This window comes from Brachycentrus maculatus, unplaced genomic scaffold (genome assembly GCF_059751285.1).
Source record: "Brachycentrus maculatus isolate JH-2025_06_01 unplaced genomic scaffold, ASM5975128v1 h1tg000057l, whole genome shotgun sequence".
Classification (NCBI taxonomy): Eukaryota; Metazoa; Arthropoda; class Insecta; order Trichoptera; family Brachycentridae; genus Brachycentrus; species Brachycentrus maculatus.
In genome coordinates this window covers 1,675,247-1,692,690 of record NW_028280811.1, presented here as the reverse complement: position 1 = coordinate 1,692,690, position 17,444 = coordinate 1,675,247, and the positions used below count along the sequence as shown (strand labels likewise).

At 28.2% G+C, this 17,444-nt stretch overlaps 1 protein-coding gene across 1 annotated transcript in view; it reads left to right on the top strand.

Annotated features, from left to right (window-relative positions):
* The window catches only part of LOC148311765 (limbic system-associated membrane protein-like), a 122,886-nt gene that overhangs the window by 69,443 nt on the left and 35,999 nt on the right, over positions 1–17,444 (top strand). The window contains exons 2-4 of the mRNA XM_088278438.1: positions 1,531–1,900; positions 4,220–4,386; positions 14,837–14,917. Of these exons, the coding sequence (XP_088134564.1) occupies positions 1,834–1,900; positions 4,220–4,386; positions 14,837–14,917 (315 nt within the window). The 5' untranslated portion in view covers positions 1,531–1,833. The remainder of the gene's footprint in view (positions 1–1,530; positions 1,901–4,219; positions 4,387–14,836; positions 14,918–17,444) is intronic.

Sequence of the window (17,444 nt, the reverse complement as noted above, 5' to 3'; positions counted from 1 at the left end):
AAAATTTTAAAACAATCAGTAAAATACTATAGGAGATTAAAGTATTTTGTTCAAACGAAATTTCATATTTTTACCTATAAAGATAAAATCTGGTTCATGCATCGTAATTAATGGTTTCTTAAAAAAAAGATTCTGAATAGATTTGGTGGATCTTAACATTTATTTGATGAATTCGAGGGTTAAAATACAAGAGACCGTAAATTAATTATAGTCAGAGACAGAAAATCATTATGCTTTAGGTGTGAGAATCTAATTTATACAGAATTGAAGTCGAAGCTTGGTTAGGTATCAATTGAAATGTATAAACTAGACATATCAAATGAGATACGAACTAAGTTCATTATTGTTGACATAGTTCAAATGGACAAATTTGAGGTATCAATTTGAGTTTATTGCTATATCTAAATATATCAAAGAATGGTGTTTCAATGCTTACACAAATTAACAATAAAATTCTCGTACCAATTTATAACACTTTATTTTATTTAAATGTGAGATTATTCAAATCATAAGTAAATCCCATTAAATTTATCAATAGACTTTTCATACAAAAGAATATCTTGGTTTTATTAAATTCGATCGACATACGTCATAAATAATAATCCTGACTAATTTATTGGGTTATACTAATTTATTCGAAATATATTTTGTAAGAAAGAGAAGGGTTATATATAAAATTAATGTCAAATATTTATATATATATATATATATATATATATATATATATATATATATATATATATATATATATATATATATATATATATATATATATATATATATATATATATATATATATATATATATATATATATATATATATATATATATATATATATATATATATATATATATATATATATATATATATATATATATATATATATATATATATATATATATATATATATATATATATATATATATATATATATATATATATATATATATATATATATATATATATATATATATATATATATATATATATATATATATATATATATATATATATATATATATATATATATATATATATATATAAGGTAGTAAGAAAAAACAAGTCTGGAAAAGTAATGAATTTATATTCATTCAAAAGCCTTCAATAGTTAATCAGCAGGTACTACATTTTTAATTTCATTCAAATAGGTTAAAGATATTGATTTTACATTTTCTCAAAATTATCGGTTATCCAAAATATATTGAATAAATAATCGTTGAAAATATCGAGGTATTTTAAGCGTAAAATTTACTTTTACTGTCATTTGAAATAATAAAGAAGAAACGGAAAACGTTTTTCAATCATCTTCGATCACTGGAAACAAAATAAATCATGAAAATACATAAACGAAAAACAAGTTCGCTTGACCAATCAAAGTACAGGAACCTTTCTCTGGTATCTTTCCATTTAATAATTGATTCGATAAATTCCTTACAGAAAACGAATATGGCGTTTATTATTTTTCCGTCTCATTTTTCAAAGGGCCTTTGAAATTCAATAAATAATATTTTTTACTTTACTTGTTTCAGAAAACAGATATCGGGATCTTAATCAACATTGGAATCCTTCGACTTATTCTGGAATAAGAATAAACTTTTCAACGTAAATAAGGACTCGAGTTACGTTCACTTTTGCTGATGAAAATTTACGATCTCGGTTTTTGTAAATAACAGAAAGCCGATTGAAATAATGTCGTCTGACTTTCGGTGACTCGGTGTAACTCCAACTTTGAATCGATGATAAAACTCCAATGTATTCGGACCAAGATATTTCGATGAATTTGTACCAGGAATTGGAACTTGGTAGAAGTTGGTGACCGACATTTGGTCGGCATGGGGGCGGTTCTGCTGCTGATGCTGTGCCTGCCAACGGTCCTCCTGTCATCACCAAAACACTCAGGTAATAATTTATTCACAATATTTTTAGTGTGTCTTAATCTTTGTTAAATTCACCATTCTACCAAATTTGTCTTATAATTTGGTAGAATGGTAAATGTTCCCCTGTATGAAATGATTATCTGAACCACGTCTTGACAGGTCGTAAGCCCAGACATCCATAATCTTCCTTCTATAGAGACACCTCAGCATATGTATATTGACACCTCAACAAAGTTTGGGGTGTCAATATAATCATCGTTTGTTTATTTTATTTGAAATCATGAAAATAATGTTATTTTACATAAATGTTAATTTACCTGTATAGCTGAAATACAAAAATTAATATGCCACTACAGTATTAGACAGGAGTTTTTCTCTTATTTAATAATAATTTTATCAATAATTTAACAGCAGGTAATGAAAGAACAATATATCACCATTAAAATTATAATATTTTTTATACTGAATGTGTAAGTGATAAATTGGATGGAATTTAAATGAAATGGAAAAAAATGATTGGTAAAATCCATTTTAGATAAGAAAAAAAAGATGACATCAGAAAACATGTGAAATAAATAAATACTCTGTGTTAGTCTTTTGCTAACCATAGGTCTCTTTTTTGGAGAGTCACATCGCAATTGGAAAAATATATTTTATTAAGTTTATAAGTAGGTACTTTACAAACTAAAGTTTAATTTATTTTATAATAATCTTTTTTTTAATTGTTTTCAATTTTATCAAGATATACCATAAAACAGAAGTCATATGTGCTATAAAAATAAGTGAAAATAATATCCTTTTTTTTTTGACAAAAGTCAATATCGTTTTGTAAATCTACTCTAAATAAATAAGTATATTCAACAACAACAAAAATTATTTTTTGAAAGGATTTTAATTTACCATTAATATGGTAATTAATTTTATTTTAGGTTATGCTTTCTTCATTGTCTCTTTTTTTAGTCCCTGTTAGTCTGTAAAAAAAATCATTTCAAAATTTCAAAATACAAATTCAAAAAGTCAATCATCTCTTAGACTATCATTTATTACGTCAACTCGACTGGTCAAACAAACAGTGTAAAAATCATTAATTTATCAGATGATTGTTATTTGTGGTATTCGAAAATTCTATAATAAGAAAAGTAAATTCGTATATTCAAAGCACAAAAAATAAACGTTAAGATATACTTAAAAAGAATGTAGAGTCCTTATGGAAGCATCACTTTTGTTTTTGAACCTATACGTTCCTCCAAATAAAACAAAAATTTATATTTTTACTTAGAATAAATAATATTCACTAGAGTGCTCATGTGAAATGTATTCTATTTTACATAGATGATTCAACCTTTTGTTCCCAACTAAACGAGTTTCTTATGTAGAGGTAGAAATTTATGAGAAAAAGTATAAAATTTCTTTGTTTCATTCATTCCTCGATTCACATATTTTTCATGACATACTCGTAATATTTAGAATGTTTCGAGGCGTATAAAAATCATAATACTGTAATAAATTCAAATATAAACTAAATTTAGAGAAAAAGAAATATAACGTTATTCAAATGAAAAAATGTACATATTTCATCAACCCTGCTGGCAATCTACTTGTATTTCTAATAATAATAAATAATAAAACACTTATCCGCACCCAATGGTGCATAGGGCACTGCGTCATATAAACGCAGTGTTATCTTGATTTTACACATGAAGGAAAGGTGATCAGCCCTCCGCTTCAGGTACCAGTCCAGGGTAATATTGATAAATATTACAGTGAAAAAATCACTCATATTTATTTTACCTCCCCTGGGAATCGAACCCGGGACCTCCAGAACGGTAGCCGAGCGTGCTGACCATTACGCTACGGAGGCGGACATTACTACTTGTATTTCTAGGACAACTTGTATTTCTAGGTCTAAACTATTTAACTACGTTATGTAGATAACTTGAACTTTACCTCAGAGTTTTAAAAATAAAAGAAACAAATAAAAGTTAAGTTCAAATTATCGAAATTAAAATGTAAAAAGGTGAAAGGGTCACCTTTAAGCAAATTATATGGAAGAAGGATGCTGAGTTTAAAAAAATATTAAGGTAAAATTATGGAAAAGATTTTTCCGAAATACTTTTGAATTATTTAAGCCTTATTATTAATCATAAATTTTCATGTTTTCATTTATCTTTTTCAAGAACTTAAGTAATTTTCCTCTATTTAGTTATAAGCGTCGATTTTCTCTTTGGTATTACCTGATTATAATCCCTTTTAAGTATTCAAATAAGATAAAAAGGATTCGATCCTCAGAGGCATAAGAACAACAATTTGGGTCCGTAATTGACTGTGATTATATTTATAGATGGTCGTAACAAGGATAAAGCATGGAGGTACGAATGGCACAGCAACCACAAAGGATACAACAAGCTGGACAGACCCTTGGAAAATAATACTATCACTAACGTGACGATCCAACTTGGGACCACGGCTTTCCTCCACTGTCCCGTGAGGCACTCTAGTGATAGAGGGGTAAGTGACACGTTTCTACCTCATTATTCATTGTTAATCTTACCTTTTAAGGAAAACTCCTCCACAAAGGTACCTTAGGTTTTGTAAAACAATTTTAATTACCCTTTATCGTTAAACATTTTTTTTATATAACAAAACACTTATATAACCACTTAATGAGTTTTATTTCAATCAATGGTTATACAAACGTTTAATTATAAAAAAAAATCAACATGTCATTTCACAAAGTTAATGCCGAATAAATAAAATATATTAATATTTTATTGTTGTTTTTGTCATAATGTACGAATATTGAAGTCAACAGGAGAGGTTCAATAACATTATCCTTATCATCATCGTTTACTTTGTGTAATACCATTTAAAAACAGGTTTTTAAGTAGCATTTCATAAATTGAACGATGAATGATAAGTAGAGTGTTATAGTATCATACGACAAAGTTTACAATGCTCTTAACATACGAAATATAGTAGAGGTTCAGCCTAGAATTTTATTTTATTTTGTATTATAAAAGCATTTTTTACTTTGTGGTATTGGTAATATAACACTCTCCTTATCATTCATCATTCACTTTGTGTAATATCACTTTAAAAAACTAATTTTCCTGAATAATCGGTTTCGGAATAATCATTCGATTTTCAGGTCAAATTTGAACTTAAGTGAAATTATTATGGTCTGCTATTTATGTATATAAAACTATTTTTTTAGAGAGAGACAGAAGATAAATGAATCACATTTTTTTTTATAAACATAGCTAATTATAACAATTTTATTTAATAAACACAAATGGTATTACACAAAATGAACGATTAATGATTAGGAGAGTGTTATTGTACTTTTTGTAAGACAAATATAATCACTTTTTTTCAAGTTTAAAGATAAATATTATAATCGTTGTTTTCCACATATCCCAAGGTTATTTATGTTGATAGGAGAGGCTCAGAATACAATTTGTAAAAAGGTAATTAACCACCAGTCTCTTTCTGCTGGATGAGTTCTGATCATTCCCCTCGTTTTCATCTACAGTATGACTTCTTTCAGGATTGGTACCTTTTCAGACCGCAATAGTAGAGCCTTCGGAAAGTGTGCTTCTTAACAGCTACAGTCACTTAATAGTTTTAGTGTTTCCGGTTGTAATTTTATTTCAATTAATATTTGTGTCATCTTGTAGTTAATGTTTCAGTCAGTCTCTTGAAATTAATCTTAACCTTCCCTGAATAATAATGATATTAAATAAAAGTTTTTTTTGAGGACAGAAAAATATATAAATTCGTTCTCATAATTTGAAGATATGACGTGTCTGGGCATTTAGGAAAATGAGATATTTAATTATGACCTGCGTCTATTATTCCATATGATTGATGTGAAAATATAAAGCTCCAAAAATAGCTTTCCCATTATTAACTTTTAAAGCGGCATCAGCATGAATAAAAGTCTAAAGCTTTTCTAACACATAATATTAAAATTGGGATCGATGTTTCGAAAGTTATCTAATTAATTTCAAAGATAAATCACAATTTGTCACGGAATTTCAATTGGATTTTCATTTATTTTCAGATTTAAATCACCTTTTAACAATAGTCAATCAACATACCTGACATGATGTCTAAATTAATTTTAATCTTTATTACATAAATTTATTAAAGTTCATTTAAAAAAAAACTATGAGAGGTTTCGTATTTTTGTGGCTCAGTCTGGTTGAATGCTTAAATAATGCAGCAGTAAATTGTATTTTTTTCTTTCTCATTAATACTTTCTGTTCAAACACTATCTACTCTCTGATTGCAAATCGCTATATATGTAAGGTATCAAACATTTCGATTAATATCACTAGTCTATTATTGGTTGTTTGGAAAATATTGCTTCTTTGCAATAAGCCCAACAATGTACATTTTATTAACGTTAAAATAATTAAATAAATAATTATCCTTTAAACCCGTATCCACATCCAATGGTGCTTAGGGCGATGCATCTTTCAAAAACAAAGTTATCATGATCATAAGACACGTGAAGTAAAGTTGATCAGTTCAGGAACCAGTCCAAGGTTATATTGAATGGATATAAGAGTGAAACATCTATTTTATTTATAAGTCCCCCCTGGGACTTCAAACTCGGGACCTCCAGTACTAAAGTTGAGCGTGCTGACCATTACACTATAGAGAAAAACGTAAGATAAATAAATATAAGCAAATTTCAGCACTAAAAGGGTTAAGAAAAGAACCTAGGACCCCATATAGCTAAGAGGTCTATTCAGCGGTATTCTTCTTCATCCTTGTTGAGAAAACAAATAAAAATATGAAAAATAACTCTTATAATTTGATATATTCTAGATTTATGAACAAGTATTCGGACACACTCAAAATGTTGCAAAAGCTCCACGGACTTAAACAGACAGACATTAGATTTATGCTGCGGAACCCGCCTAGATATTATTCTCTTTCCCTGTGTCCTTAAGATTGTCCCTAGGGGATGGTAGTTTGTACTATTCTTAGTGCTACTGACACATAAATTAGGTGTAGTGAAGATAAGTACGTCCCCAATCTCTTTACGCACGTTCGACGAGGATAAACAAGCCGGCTAATGAACCTGGTTACTTGGCACTTTTATTTATTTTTATTATTAAAGCCCCAATCTGCCAGAAGCCGTTTCAATAAAGATGGAAAAACGAGAATATCTCCCGAGCGTATTTTTTCCATGGCGTTTTATTTGTTTTTCATTCTTAGCCTGGAGAAAAGTCGATTTCATTGGGAAAATTTGATATTTTAAACTTAAAATTCAGAAAGAAACATTTTGAGGAAATAATTCTAAGAGTGTATTCATTGAATGGGTATCTTTAATTTCTTTAATTTGGGGTTTCAAACAATAGGGTTAATATGTTGGTACTATTATTTGATTATCAAAAATATGGCTTCATTTTTTTAATGCCAAAACTGTGTCACCATTATTAAAAAATTACAAGTATTAAAAAGTATTTTTGAAGGCCCAAGAGCACGTTTTCAGAAACATTGGTCAAGTTTTTATCCATTGTATTGGTTATTGCAAGATAAAACATACTTATCAAACATAAGTAGATATACTTGTACATACGTAGACACGTGTGTGCGAATTCACTTCAAAGGGTTAGTACCCTTAAATTTGAATTAACTGTTTAGAAATGGCTACACACATCCCCGTTAGGTGGAAGCAGTAGGAGTTTGTGTGAAATATTTCAACCTAATGTGACAGTAATTAGGCTCAGCCAAACAAATTAACCGTGAGTATTACAATACCGTGATTTTGGGTGTAACCATAACAGCCTCAATTTGTCGATAAGGTTTCAATTCATTCATGATGACGTATTATTCCCCCCCCCCCTGTCCACCAACGTAGTGCAGTGATCAGCATGTTTGGGCATTTTCATGTGTATAAATTTTTTTGAGAATATGTATTTAACACCTTTACATCATATTATTAGATTAAAACCAATATTTTTAGCTTTTCCACTTTATTTTTATTTGACCAGTGACCGGGTTTCGTCGTTACTGACATCATAAGACTGGATCAGCTAAAAATCAAAAATCAAAATCATCAGCTTAAAATATTGGTTTTAATCTTATAATATATTAAAAATGCAATTCCATCACGAATTGTCAGTGGAGAGTATAAACCTTTGCATCAATATATTTTCCGGTTCAACTGAACACAAACAATTTTCATATTCGTAAAATATGCAAATACATACCATTATTTATATTATTTTTTGACATTTCATCAAAGATGAAGAAGAATATGGAAGTCTGGGCATTTACGGGGCTTACGACCGTCATAGGCTGGTTTAAGTGATCACTTTACACACGTGTAACATTCACCAATTCTACCCATTATTGACAACCACACTACTCAAATTCTTGGAAGTTCTATATATATGAACCAATTTAGAAACTTTGTTCTTGAATCACTAGAACTTCACTAGAGACATCTATTGGTGAGATGTAAAGAAGCTTTTTTATTAAGCAGAAACTCTTATATTAGTATGTGAAATCCATTATTTAAATGGATTTTTTAAAAATAATACAAAGGTTATAGTTAATTTGTTTTTCTGTTATAAAAACAAGTAAATAACGGACTAATAAGGAGGAAGAGGTGTTCACATGCTGTGACGCTTAAATTTAAGCATGTATAAATTAACAAGGTGTTTTAAATTTATTTCTCCGGATTCTTGTCTGTTTTATCTGAAATTTGTTAGAATTAAGTAAATAGTAGATTATAATGTACTTTTACAGTTTTATATATTTTTTAATAAAATTAACGTTTTTAGAATTTTAATTGGTTCCTACACTTTCAATTATTATTTATTTGTTTAATATTTACTCATAACTAATGTATACACTTCCTATTTTGTCACTTATCTTAATAAAAATATCTTTGAAAATATCAATTGATGAAAAATTTGTAAAATGAAATAAATTATATCTTATAATAATCAAATAATACTTCAATAACGAGTTTTTCTATTATAAATTTCTTTTGACGTATTCTGTATATCGCTCACTCCTTTCAAGAACGTCATAAATAAAAAAACTTGATTTTTCAGGAGACCGTTTTTAAAGTTTAAAAATATAATACAATGTATTAAAAATAAATATCAAGCCACTCATGGAACTTTTTACTGTGTAACACATCATTTTAGGTAAAACCTGAAGGTCATTTTTCCATATGAAAAATATTTAGTATATTCAAAAAAATTATTAAACAATACCCTTTCTTCAAAGTGCAAAAACAACACATTCTGCCCTGTAGCGGGTAAATATGAAGTAAAAAATATTTTGCTGGGATAAAGAACATTTTCTGGGCATTCCAAAAATATACACAACTGTAAATTGACGATTTTTGATTTATGACGTTGTTAAAGGAGTGAGCGATATGTTGAAACATTGTAAAAAATTAAGATTTTATTAAATTTTATAAATGTGTTTTTATAAAAGAAAACAACAAATTGGGTTCACTTTTAGCATTTATGATGATAATTTATGGTAACAGGTACACCGTCTATGTAATGAGAATCCATAAAACACCTCACTTTGAAGAGAAACCAATCAGGTTTACAATTTTGCATAAATCCGTACGAGGCTAAAAGCGAACAGATCCCATGCATTCAGTATGAACCCAATATGGCCGGGATTCTCTTCTCAGATTGAAATCCGCGGTGAGATGCGACATTACCGAACACGGTTTTTCCATTGAAACAAGAAAATGTCTTAAGGGGAAAGTCATGATGCAGAAAAAATGACATTTATTGTTTCTAAGGATAGGCATTGATATTTTTTGTGTTTTTTCCCTAATGATATTGAGGTATTTTTAAAACATATGTATCGTGCTTTTTATTTTGCTCTTTCAATTTTTTTTTATTCTTTTACGCTTTTATTCACAGAAACATATGAAGTAAAAATTTATTTTCATAGACGTCATATAAACATTTATAATACTTTTATTATTAAGGTACTGTTACAAATTGAAAATCATACAATGTTTTTAATTAATAACTGACATGAATGACTCAATAAACTTGCTTAGATTTGAAAAATCAATAAAATGACATTTAAAGTTATAAAGTATGTTTTTTTTTAATGTTTTTCGCAGATACTTTGGCATATTTTATAAACTTTATAAAATAAAACCACTTTGTTTTAACCAGTTTTTATTGGTACACTTTATCGAAACCGGTTGGATCAAGTGTACTAATAAAAAGTGGTTAAAAACAAAGTTGTTTTATTTTATAAAGTTTATAAAGCATCTCTCTAAAACTGACGTTGGTTTTTCTCTGTCGCATTTTTTTTATCGGTATTTTATTTCATTCATCCAATTTAATAACCAACATAATTTTTAAGGAAACTTATTGACATTTTAGGCAGTAGGCACAAAAAATTAAATATCACACAATCTTTCAAATCATCTTCGCCTCTTCCACATTTTTGCATCTCTTCATACATATCCGCCAATAATTCCTGACCTGACCACGCATGATTAACTATTTGAAATATTTGATCATGCCAAGTTTTCTACGTCTTCCTCTCCTCCTATTTTTTACTACATTCGCCTCTTAAAATTGATTTCATGTTCTTTCTTCAGTCATACATGTATTTATTTCATAAGACAAAATTTCGGTAGTAAATTCAAATGCTGCTTTCTGTTGTCAATTTGTTGGTGTAAAGTAATTAACAAAATTGTTTCTGCTCAATAAAAAAGCGTCATCGTCTTACCAATAAATGTCACTAATAAAATTCTAGTGATTCTGTTCAATGTTTCGAAATTGGATCATATATATAGAACTTCCAAGTACATGAGTAGTGTGGTTGTCAATCATGGGTAGAATTGGTGAATGTTACACGTGTGTAAAGTGAATACTTAAATCAGCCTATGACGGTCGTATGCCCCATAAATCCACAGATTTTCATATTCTTTTTCATCTTAGTTGAGGTGTCAAAAAATAATATTATAAATAACTCATATTATTAAATATTTTCCAGATTTGTGAACAAGTATTTGGACACACTCCAAATGTTGTAACCTTTATATTGTTCATGATTTCATTTTATACACGAGAAAAAATTACGGTTTTGACATCGGGAATTTTTTTAAATACTGGGTATTGACGCAGAACGCGGACTGTCGTCTTATACTCCGACATCCACGGCACGAAATGTCCCATTTTTCACGAGTCGCCTAACAAGCAACTTGAATGCGAGCCATTAGGGCATATTCGTATGCTTAGAACAGACTCACTTAACCACCCACCCCTTTGTGCCTAAAAGGGTAACTTCTGATGATGAACCATTATTCGGTGAAATGAATCTTTTTTCTTTATTTTCGTCAAACAGGGGACGTTCGTACATTTGTTTCACTTGAAAAGATAGATACTGACAAAAAAATCTAATGGGCATACAAGTTTATTACTCGCTTTCAAAACATACTTTTCGCCAAGGAAATGTCTTGATGAATTTAGCTTCAACTTTGCGACCTCTAACGTACATACATACAGATAGGATCTATACTTTTCATGCGTTTCCCATATTAATTTGAAACTTTCTACGTATAACATGTATCTCACGACCCGATCTATGAATTACTGTCACTATTAATGATTCAACGTTATCGGCATTATAATTAATTAAAGTAATGCTCGTATAAGCATATATCTCCGAATATTATATTTAAATATAAAAATAGAACATTTTTAATGGACCTTTTTTAGTTCATTATTGTAGACACAACTAGTTGAAACAATTAGATATTATCGAAACTACATACAAATGTAGATATGAAAATATTTAGAGTTATTTTTTTGACATCTCATCAAAGATGAAGAAGAATATGAAAGACGGGGCTGATGACCGTCATAGGCTGGTTTAATTGATCACTTTTCAAACATGTCACAATCACAATTCTACCCATTATTGACAACCATACTACTCAAATTCTTGGAAGTTCTATATATTTGAATTAATTTCAAAACATTATCACTAGAACTTCACTAGAGACATGTATTGGTGAGATGAAAATAAGCTTTTTATTGAGCAAAAACTCTCATTTTAGTACGTGACATCCGAATCCTGGATTATAATCACATACATGAGAAACGCCATCTTCATCTTTAATGAGATGTCAAAAAAGTAAAAAGTATGCAAAATAACTCCTATAATTAGAGATAATCCAGATTTGAAAACAAGTATTTGAACACGCTCAAAAGGTTATTTCTAGAGTTATTGAAACTTGTCGTGTTCACATTGATAAACTCAAAAGAAGTCTTGTACAAGTGTTTTATTTTTATGTTTAAATCATTATGCAATTCTTTTAAGTTTTTACCGAAACAATAATTTAAACCAAACACAATGTCAAAGGTAAACTTATCACATCAAACCGCATCGAAGCTTTTTTTAATCTTAAATTTGGCTTCATAAAAATAAGATTGACACAGTTTTTTTAAAATATTTCTTTTTATTTTATTTTTAACATATTGTAGGGAAGTAGTCACAAATAAGTGTTTTAAAAAAGTGGTATTGCCCAAAGTAAACAATGGATGGCTAAGAGAGTGTTTTATTGTAGGGTTTTTTTAAATCATTTAAAAATTAGTAGAAAATATTAAATAACGTTAAAATCTTCTTTTGAAAAGTTCATAAAAAAAATAGAGAATTTGAGAGAGATACGCCTCCCAACTTTTTAACACAATTAAGTAGTTCTTAAACAAAACTCAGTAATTGATATGAGTAGCTAACGATAAATTATGAATAACGATAGCCGAATGAAAAAAGGATAGTATGTTTATAAAACAGTAACAATACTTATAAATTTAAAAGTTAATATTTTTTTCCAAAGAATCTTTTTTGTTAAGTTACAATCCTTAAAATTTTACAACGATATTCCTGTTTGAATTTAATAATATAACAATTTAAGTTATAAGTTTAGTACCTTAGTTTATGCATGATAGAAGAGACGTTTCAACGTCAAAAATATCCTTTTTAATCATAAAGCATTTTATGGTGTTTTATATCATAATTTTACTCCGCTCATTACACTTTTATAAATTTACAACATAAATTATTCTTAAATAATATTTTTATTGGTGTTTAAAACTTTTAAGTTTTTACATTCTATACAAAATATTTTGATATCCTATATCATGCTCAGGGTGAAAAAATATACGGGATTTAATGGAGGAAATTTTCACGCCATACGAGTTCGATGCTTATCTTAAATTTCCGTTTAAAATGTCGTTAGGAAATACTAAGCAAGTGAGAAAATAAAAAAAATTGGAGGCACATAACAACAAAAATAGTAATCTCCATATGATTTTATAATTATATTTATTTATCTTATTACTATTAGGAGTTTATATAAATTAAAATGTACACTATCGTTTGTTCGAAATCTGAAATTTCCCAACATTCGAAATACTCAACATTGCTGTTAGCGGAGAGCGTGTTTGTTGACAGTTGCTGTCATTATCATCTGCAATGTTTTTCTATTGCATTATTCTTTCATCGACTTATTATATTTTCATTGCTACAAAAAAATGTATTACAAAACATATTACAAATGTGTGCTTATTTTAGTGTTTATTTGTAACCAGACAGAAACAAAAAAAACGAATGTACAACGTAACTGAATTTTAAAGAATATAATAACAACGACTAAACATTTTCAACTTTTTTAACGACGCCTGAGATTTGATATTATAGGTCATATTAAAATTTGGCTACTGGTCACAAAAAAATGAAAAAATAAAAACATAAATTCTTGTTTTATTTGTTCATCCTTGTTTAGATAAGTACTTTTTGAACCAATTATATATTTACACATTTTTTTATACAACATGTAATATATAACATGTACAAATTGACTACGGCCGGTAATAAAGGAAAAATAAAAAAAGTGAAAAACGCTGTTTCCACTTGTTGTTTTACTATAATAATTTTAAAGAAATAAAAATATGTAATTATTTTGAAAGGTATTTCATCGAATCGTTATTGCTACGAGAGCAAGTTTTATTTTTAAACTGTATTTAATTGCCTTTTTATAAGTTATTAAAAATCAAATTAAATTCCAAAGGAATATTTCTAAATATCAATCTTCTAAAAAGGAATATAACATAAAAGCTATTTTTATATTTGATATTAAATGTATCGATTTCTAAACATCTTTAGTAATCAATAATTTGTTTTCTAAGCCACGTGTGCTGTGGCTAAGTCTGGATAAATAGAAAGAAAGAAATAATAAAGCTTATACCATAATTTGTTTAATATCACAATGCTTGCGAAACAATGATAATGTTAAAAACCAATGAAACAAAAATGCAATCGCGAACAATAAAAAAGTAGCAGCAGCTATCAAGAAGCAATTCGACCGCCATGAGAAATGTTTGATATTGTCTGTGTTGCTGTTACGCTCTACGGATGGCGGTGCTATTGTGAACCAAAAACTGTTATAAAAAAATATTGTGTTTACTTCTTACTTGTATTTTAAGAACACTAGTCATAGGCGAATCTATAAGAGATTTATTATTTTAAACAAAAGAACCTTTATATTTTTATGGCGTTCTTTTTATCATTCATCGTTCATTTTATGTAATATCTCTTTTATGTATTATAATATAAAGTGAATATGGAGAGCGTTAAATTACCATTTCACGAAGTCAACAATGTTTTTTTTTATAAACAAAATTAATTTATTTTTATTTTTACACATAAATTAATAAAAACACGCTCGTATCCAAATAAACTTGTGTGTAAAAAATCTTTGCAATCGGTGAACAACTTCAGGTGAATTAATATTTGAAACGAGCGAATATAAACATTTTTCATCAAATGAAATGTATAAAACACTATTACTGCGTCTTCAGCAGGTTTTAATATTTTTTTACCATTTTTCATTTCCAGCCGAACTTAATCCCTTTTTTAATAACTCCTTCTTTTACAGCAAGTCTCCTGGGTGCGGTGGAGAGACTGGCATATTCTGTCTTCTGGAGTTTTTACATTCACAAATGATGAAAGATTTCAGGTAAGAAAACTTTTTTTGTTAATATTGAGGTCTGATTACTTTTTACGTCGTCTTATAACTAAACCTTATCTGTTTTTTTTTTATTATTTAGAAATGAAAAAAACCTTGATTTTTTTAGTTAATATGAAAAAAAGGTAAAAGAACAACAGTAAAACGTAATTAATTAAGCGCCGACATGTAATTAAGTGTAAATTGATTTGTTTTCAATAAGTAAAAAAAACAAACTACACAAAAAAATAAAAAACCTATTAAGTTAGTATGGAATTACTGAAAATTATATGATGTAAAAGCATATTAACTAAAACAAACATTTAATCATTTGAGGCAATACCGGTGTGGTAGTATATCCATTTTTAGTTTATGTTTTACTTGATAAATATTATCACTCCTTCAAATATATTGTAACATAATTTTCGATGTATTCCGCATCATACGGTGTTTGAAAATGATACGGAATGCTTTGAAACACGTTGTCAAATTAGATTTAGAAAAATATTTGTATGTACCAAGTAAAACAAAAATTAAAACTTTTTTTTAAATGTTAATCATTTGAAATCTTTTCATATTGTTTATTATTAAAAAAAAAAATTAAAAAAATTTTCTATGTCCCAGCCTAGTATCAAGTTATATTTTTTTAAATAATTCAAATATAAATTCCTTTTAAAATTATAAAGTCAACTAAAAGCGTGGGTAGGAGCAAATATAAAAATGATAAGAACTGTGTGTTTCACTTTCAAATTTAATCAAAATCAACTTTATTATAAATATATTATTTAAACTCATATTTTTCTGATCCAAATTATAGATACAAATAAAATCAGTTTTCAGTAACGTGGAACGAGAATAAAATTATAAATTGGGTGTACCTACTTAATTAAAATAAGCGAACTTTTTGTAATACTTTATTTTTCAAAGCTCCCATAAAAATATTTAATTAAGAAATTGGAATCTTTTCAAAGACTTTAATGTTAAAAAGCATTTAATCAACTGAAGCGCGTTTTGTAATATATATGAACATTTTTTTCCGGAATGTTTTATTGAGATACATGTAACAAAACACTTATTTACATTAAAAATAGAACACAATACCGTCTTAACAATTCTGACGCAAATCTTAACATATTTTTTTTTGTTTTGAATAGTATAATTGCTTTTCTTAACGAAGTGAACAAGAACTCTAGTGAAATTGGATATAACGAGGGTGAAACTGATACATTTATATTAAGTTTCAATTTCCTCTGACAAAAGAAATAACCTTTTGTTCGTTATAAACATAGAATCACGAGAAAAATAGCTATTCATTGTTAACTACATCTCCTATCAGCAATATCTCCTGAACAACCAATTACACATGACTGCAAACACGAAAACAACTTTTTTACTATATTTTTTATCGATTTAAGGTTGAAGACGTTTTTGTGCCAAAATGCAATAGTATATAGATATCGGAACATTTTTTTTTGGTATATAGATATCGGAACATTTGGAAAACGAGAGTGGGTTAAACAACTTCTTTGCTTTTCTTGAATGTTTTTCGCAGATACTTTTTGGCACATTTTATAAACTTTATAAAACAAAACAACTTTGTTTTAACCACTTTTTCCAACCGGTTTTAACAAGAACCTTCTCATCATCAGGGTTTATGTACCTACTAATTTTAAAACATTGAAGTACTCATAGTTAGGTTACAGATAATTATCCTTCCCTTACGATACAAAAAACTTACACGCAATCCTTTTTTGCGCAAAATTCGATGTTTCTTTGAACAAAAGCGTTTAATTTTATGTATCTTTTGGTTCTGTCAATGTTATCATAATTTATGTTATTAGTGGATTTGTGGATTTGTGTGCTGTTTTTCTGGGAGGCGCTTTCTTGAGATTTTTGAGATGTTTCATTTTTAAATGCACATGTAACGATTATTCTAGCTTATTGTTCTTTTAGTATCATGTTAAATTAATGATCAAACAGGCGCCGTGGCGTAGTGCGTTAGACGCTCGAATGCAAAACTGGCTTTGCGGGTTCAATATCCGCCAATTGAAAAATCAATTCAAGAAATATTTATTTTCAATTGGTCAGGGTGTTCGTGATGTATTTTTCACATTTACCATCCCTATTCTTTCTATTCTACCTCTAAAAGAAAAAAATATGGGTTATTAATTTTTTTTAAATGCATCAATTTGATGCAGTGCCCTATGCACCATTGGGTGCGGATAAGAGTAAGTAGCAATATAAATAGATGTTTTATAAATTGTAATAAAATTTAAATGGTAACATTTTAAATGATTGTTTTATATGTTTTCATTGTTTCCACAAAACAATCAATTATTTTTCTTTTATATTTCATTTTAAGGGTCATCAAACCAGGAGTATTTTTTGAATGACCTAATGTCCAATCGACTCTGAATTCTAGCCACGGCTTATGCAACACCACTTATCATGCCCCTACTCAGGCTTCAACTTTTTAACTTTCATAGCCCATGCCTACTCGTGAGTGGATTTACTCTTTATATTTAAAGTTACTATAATT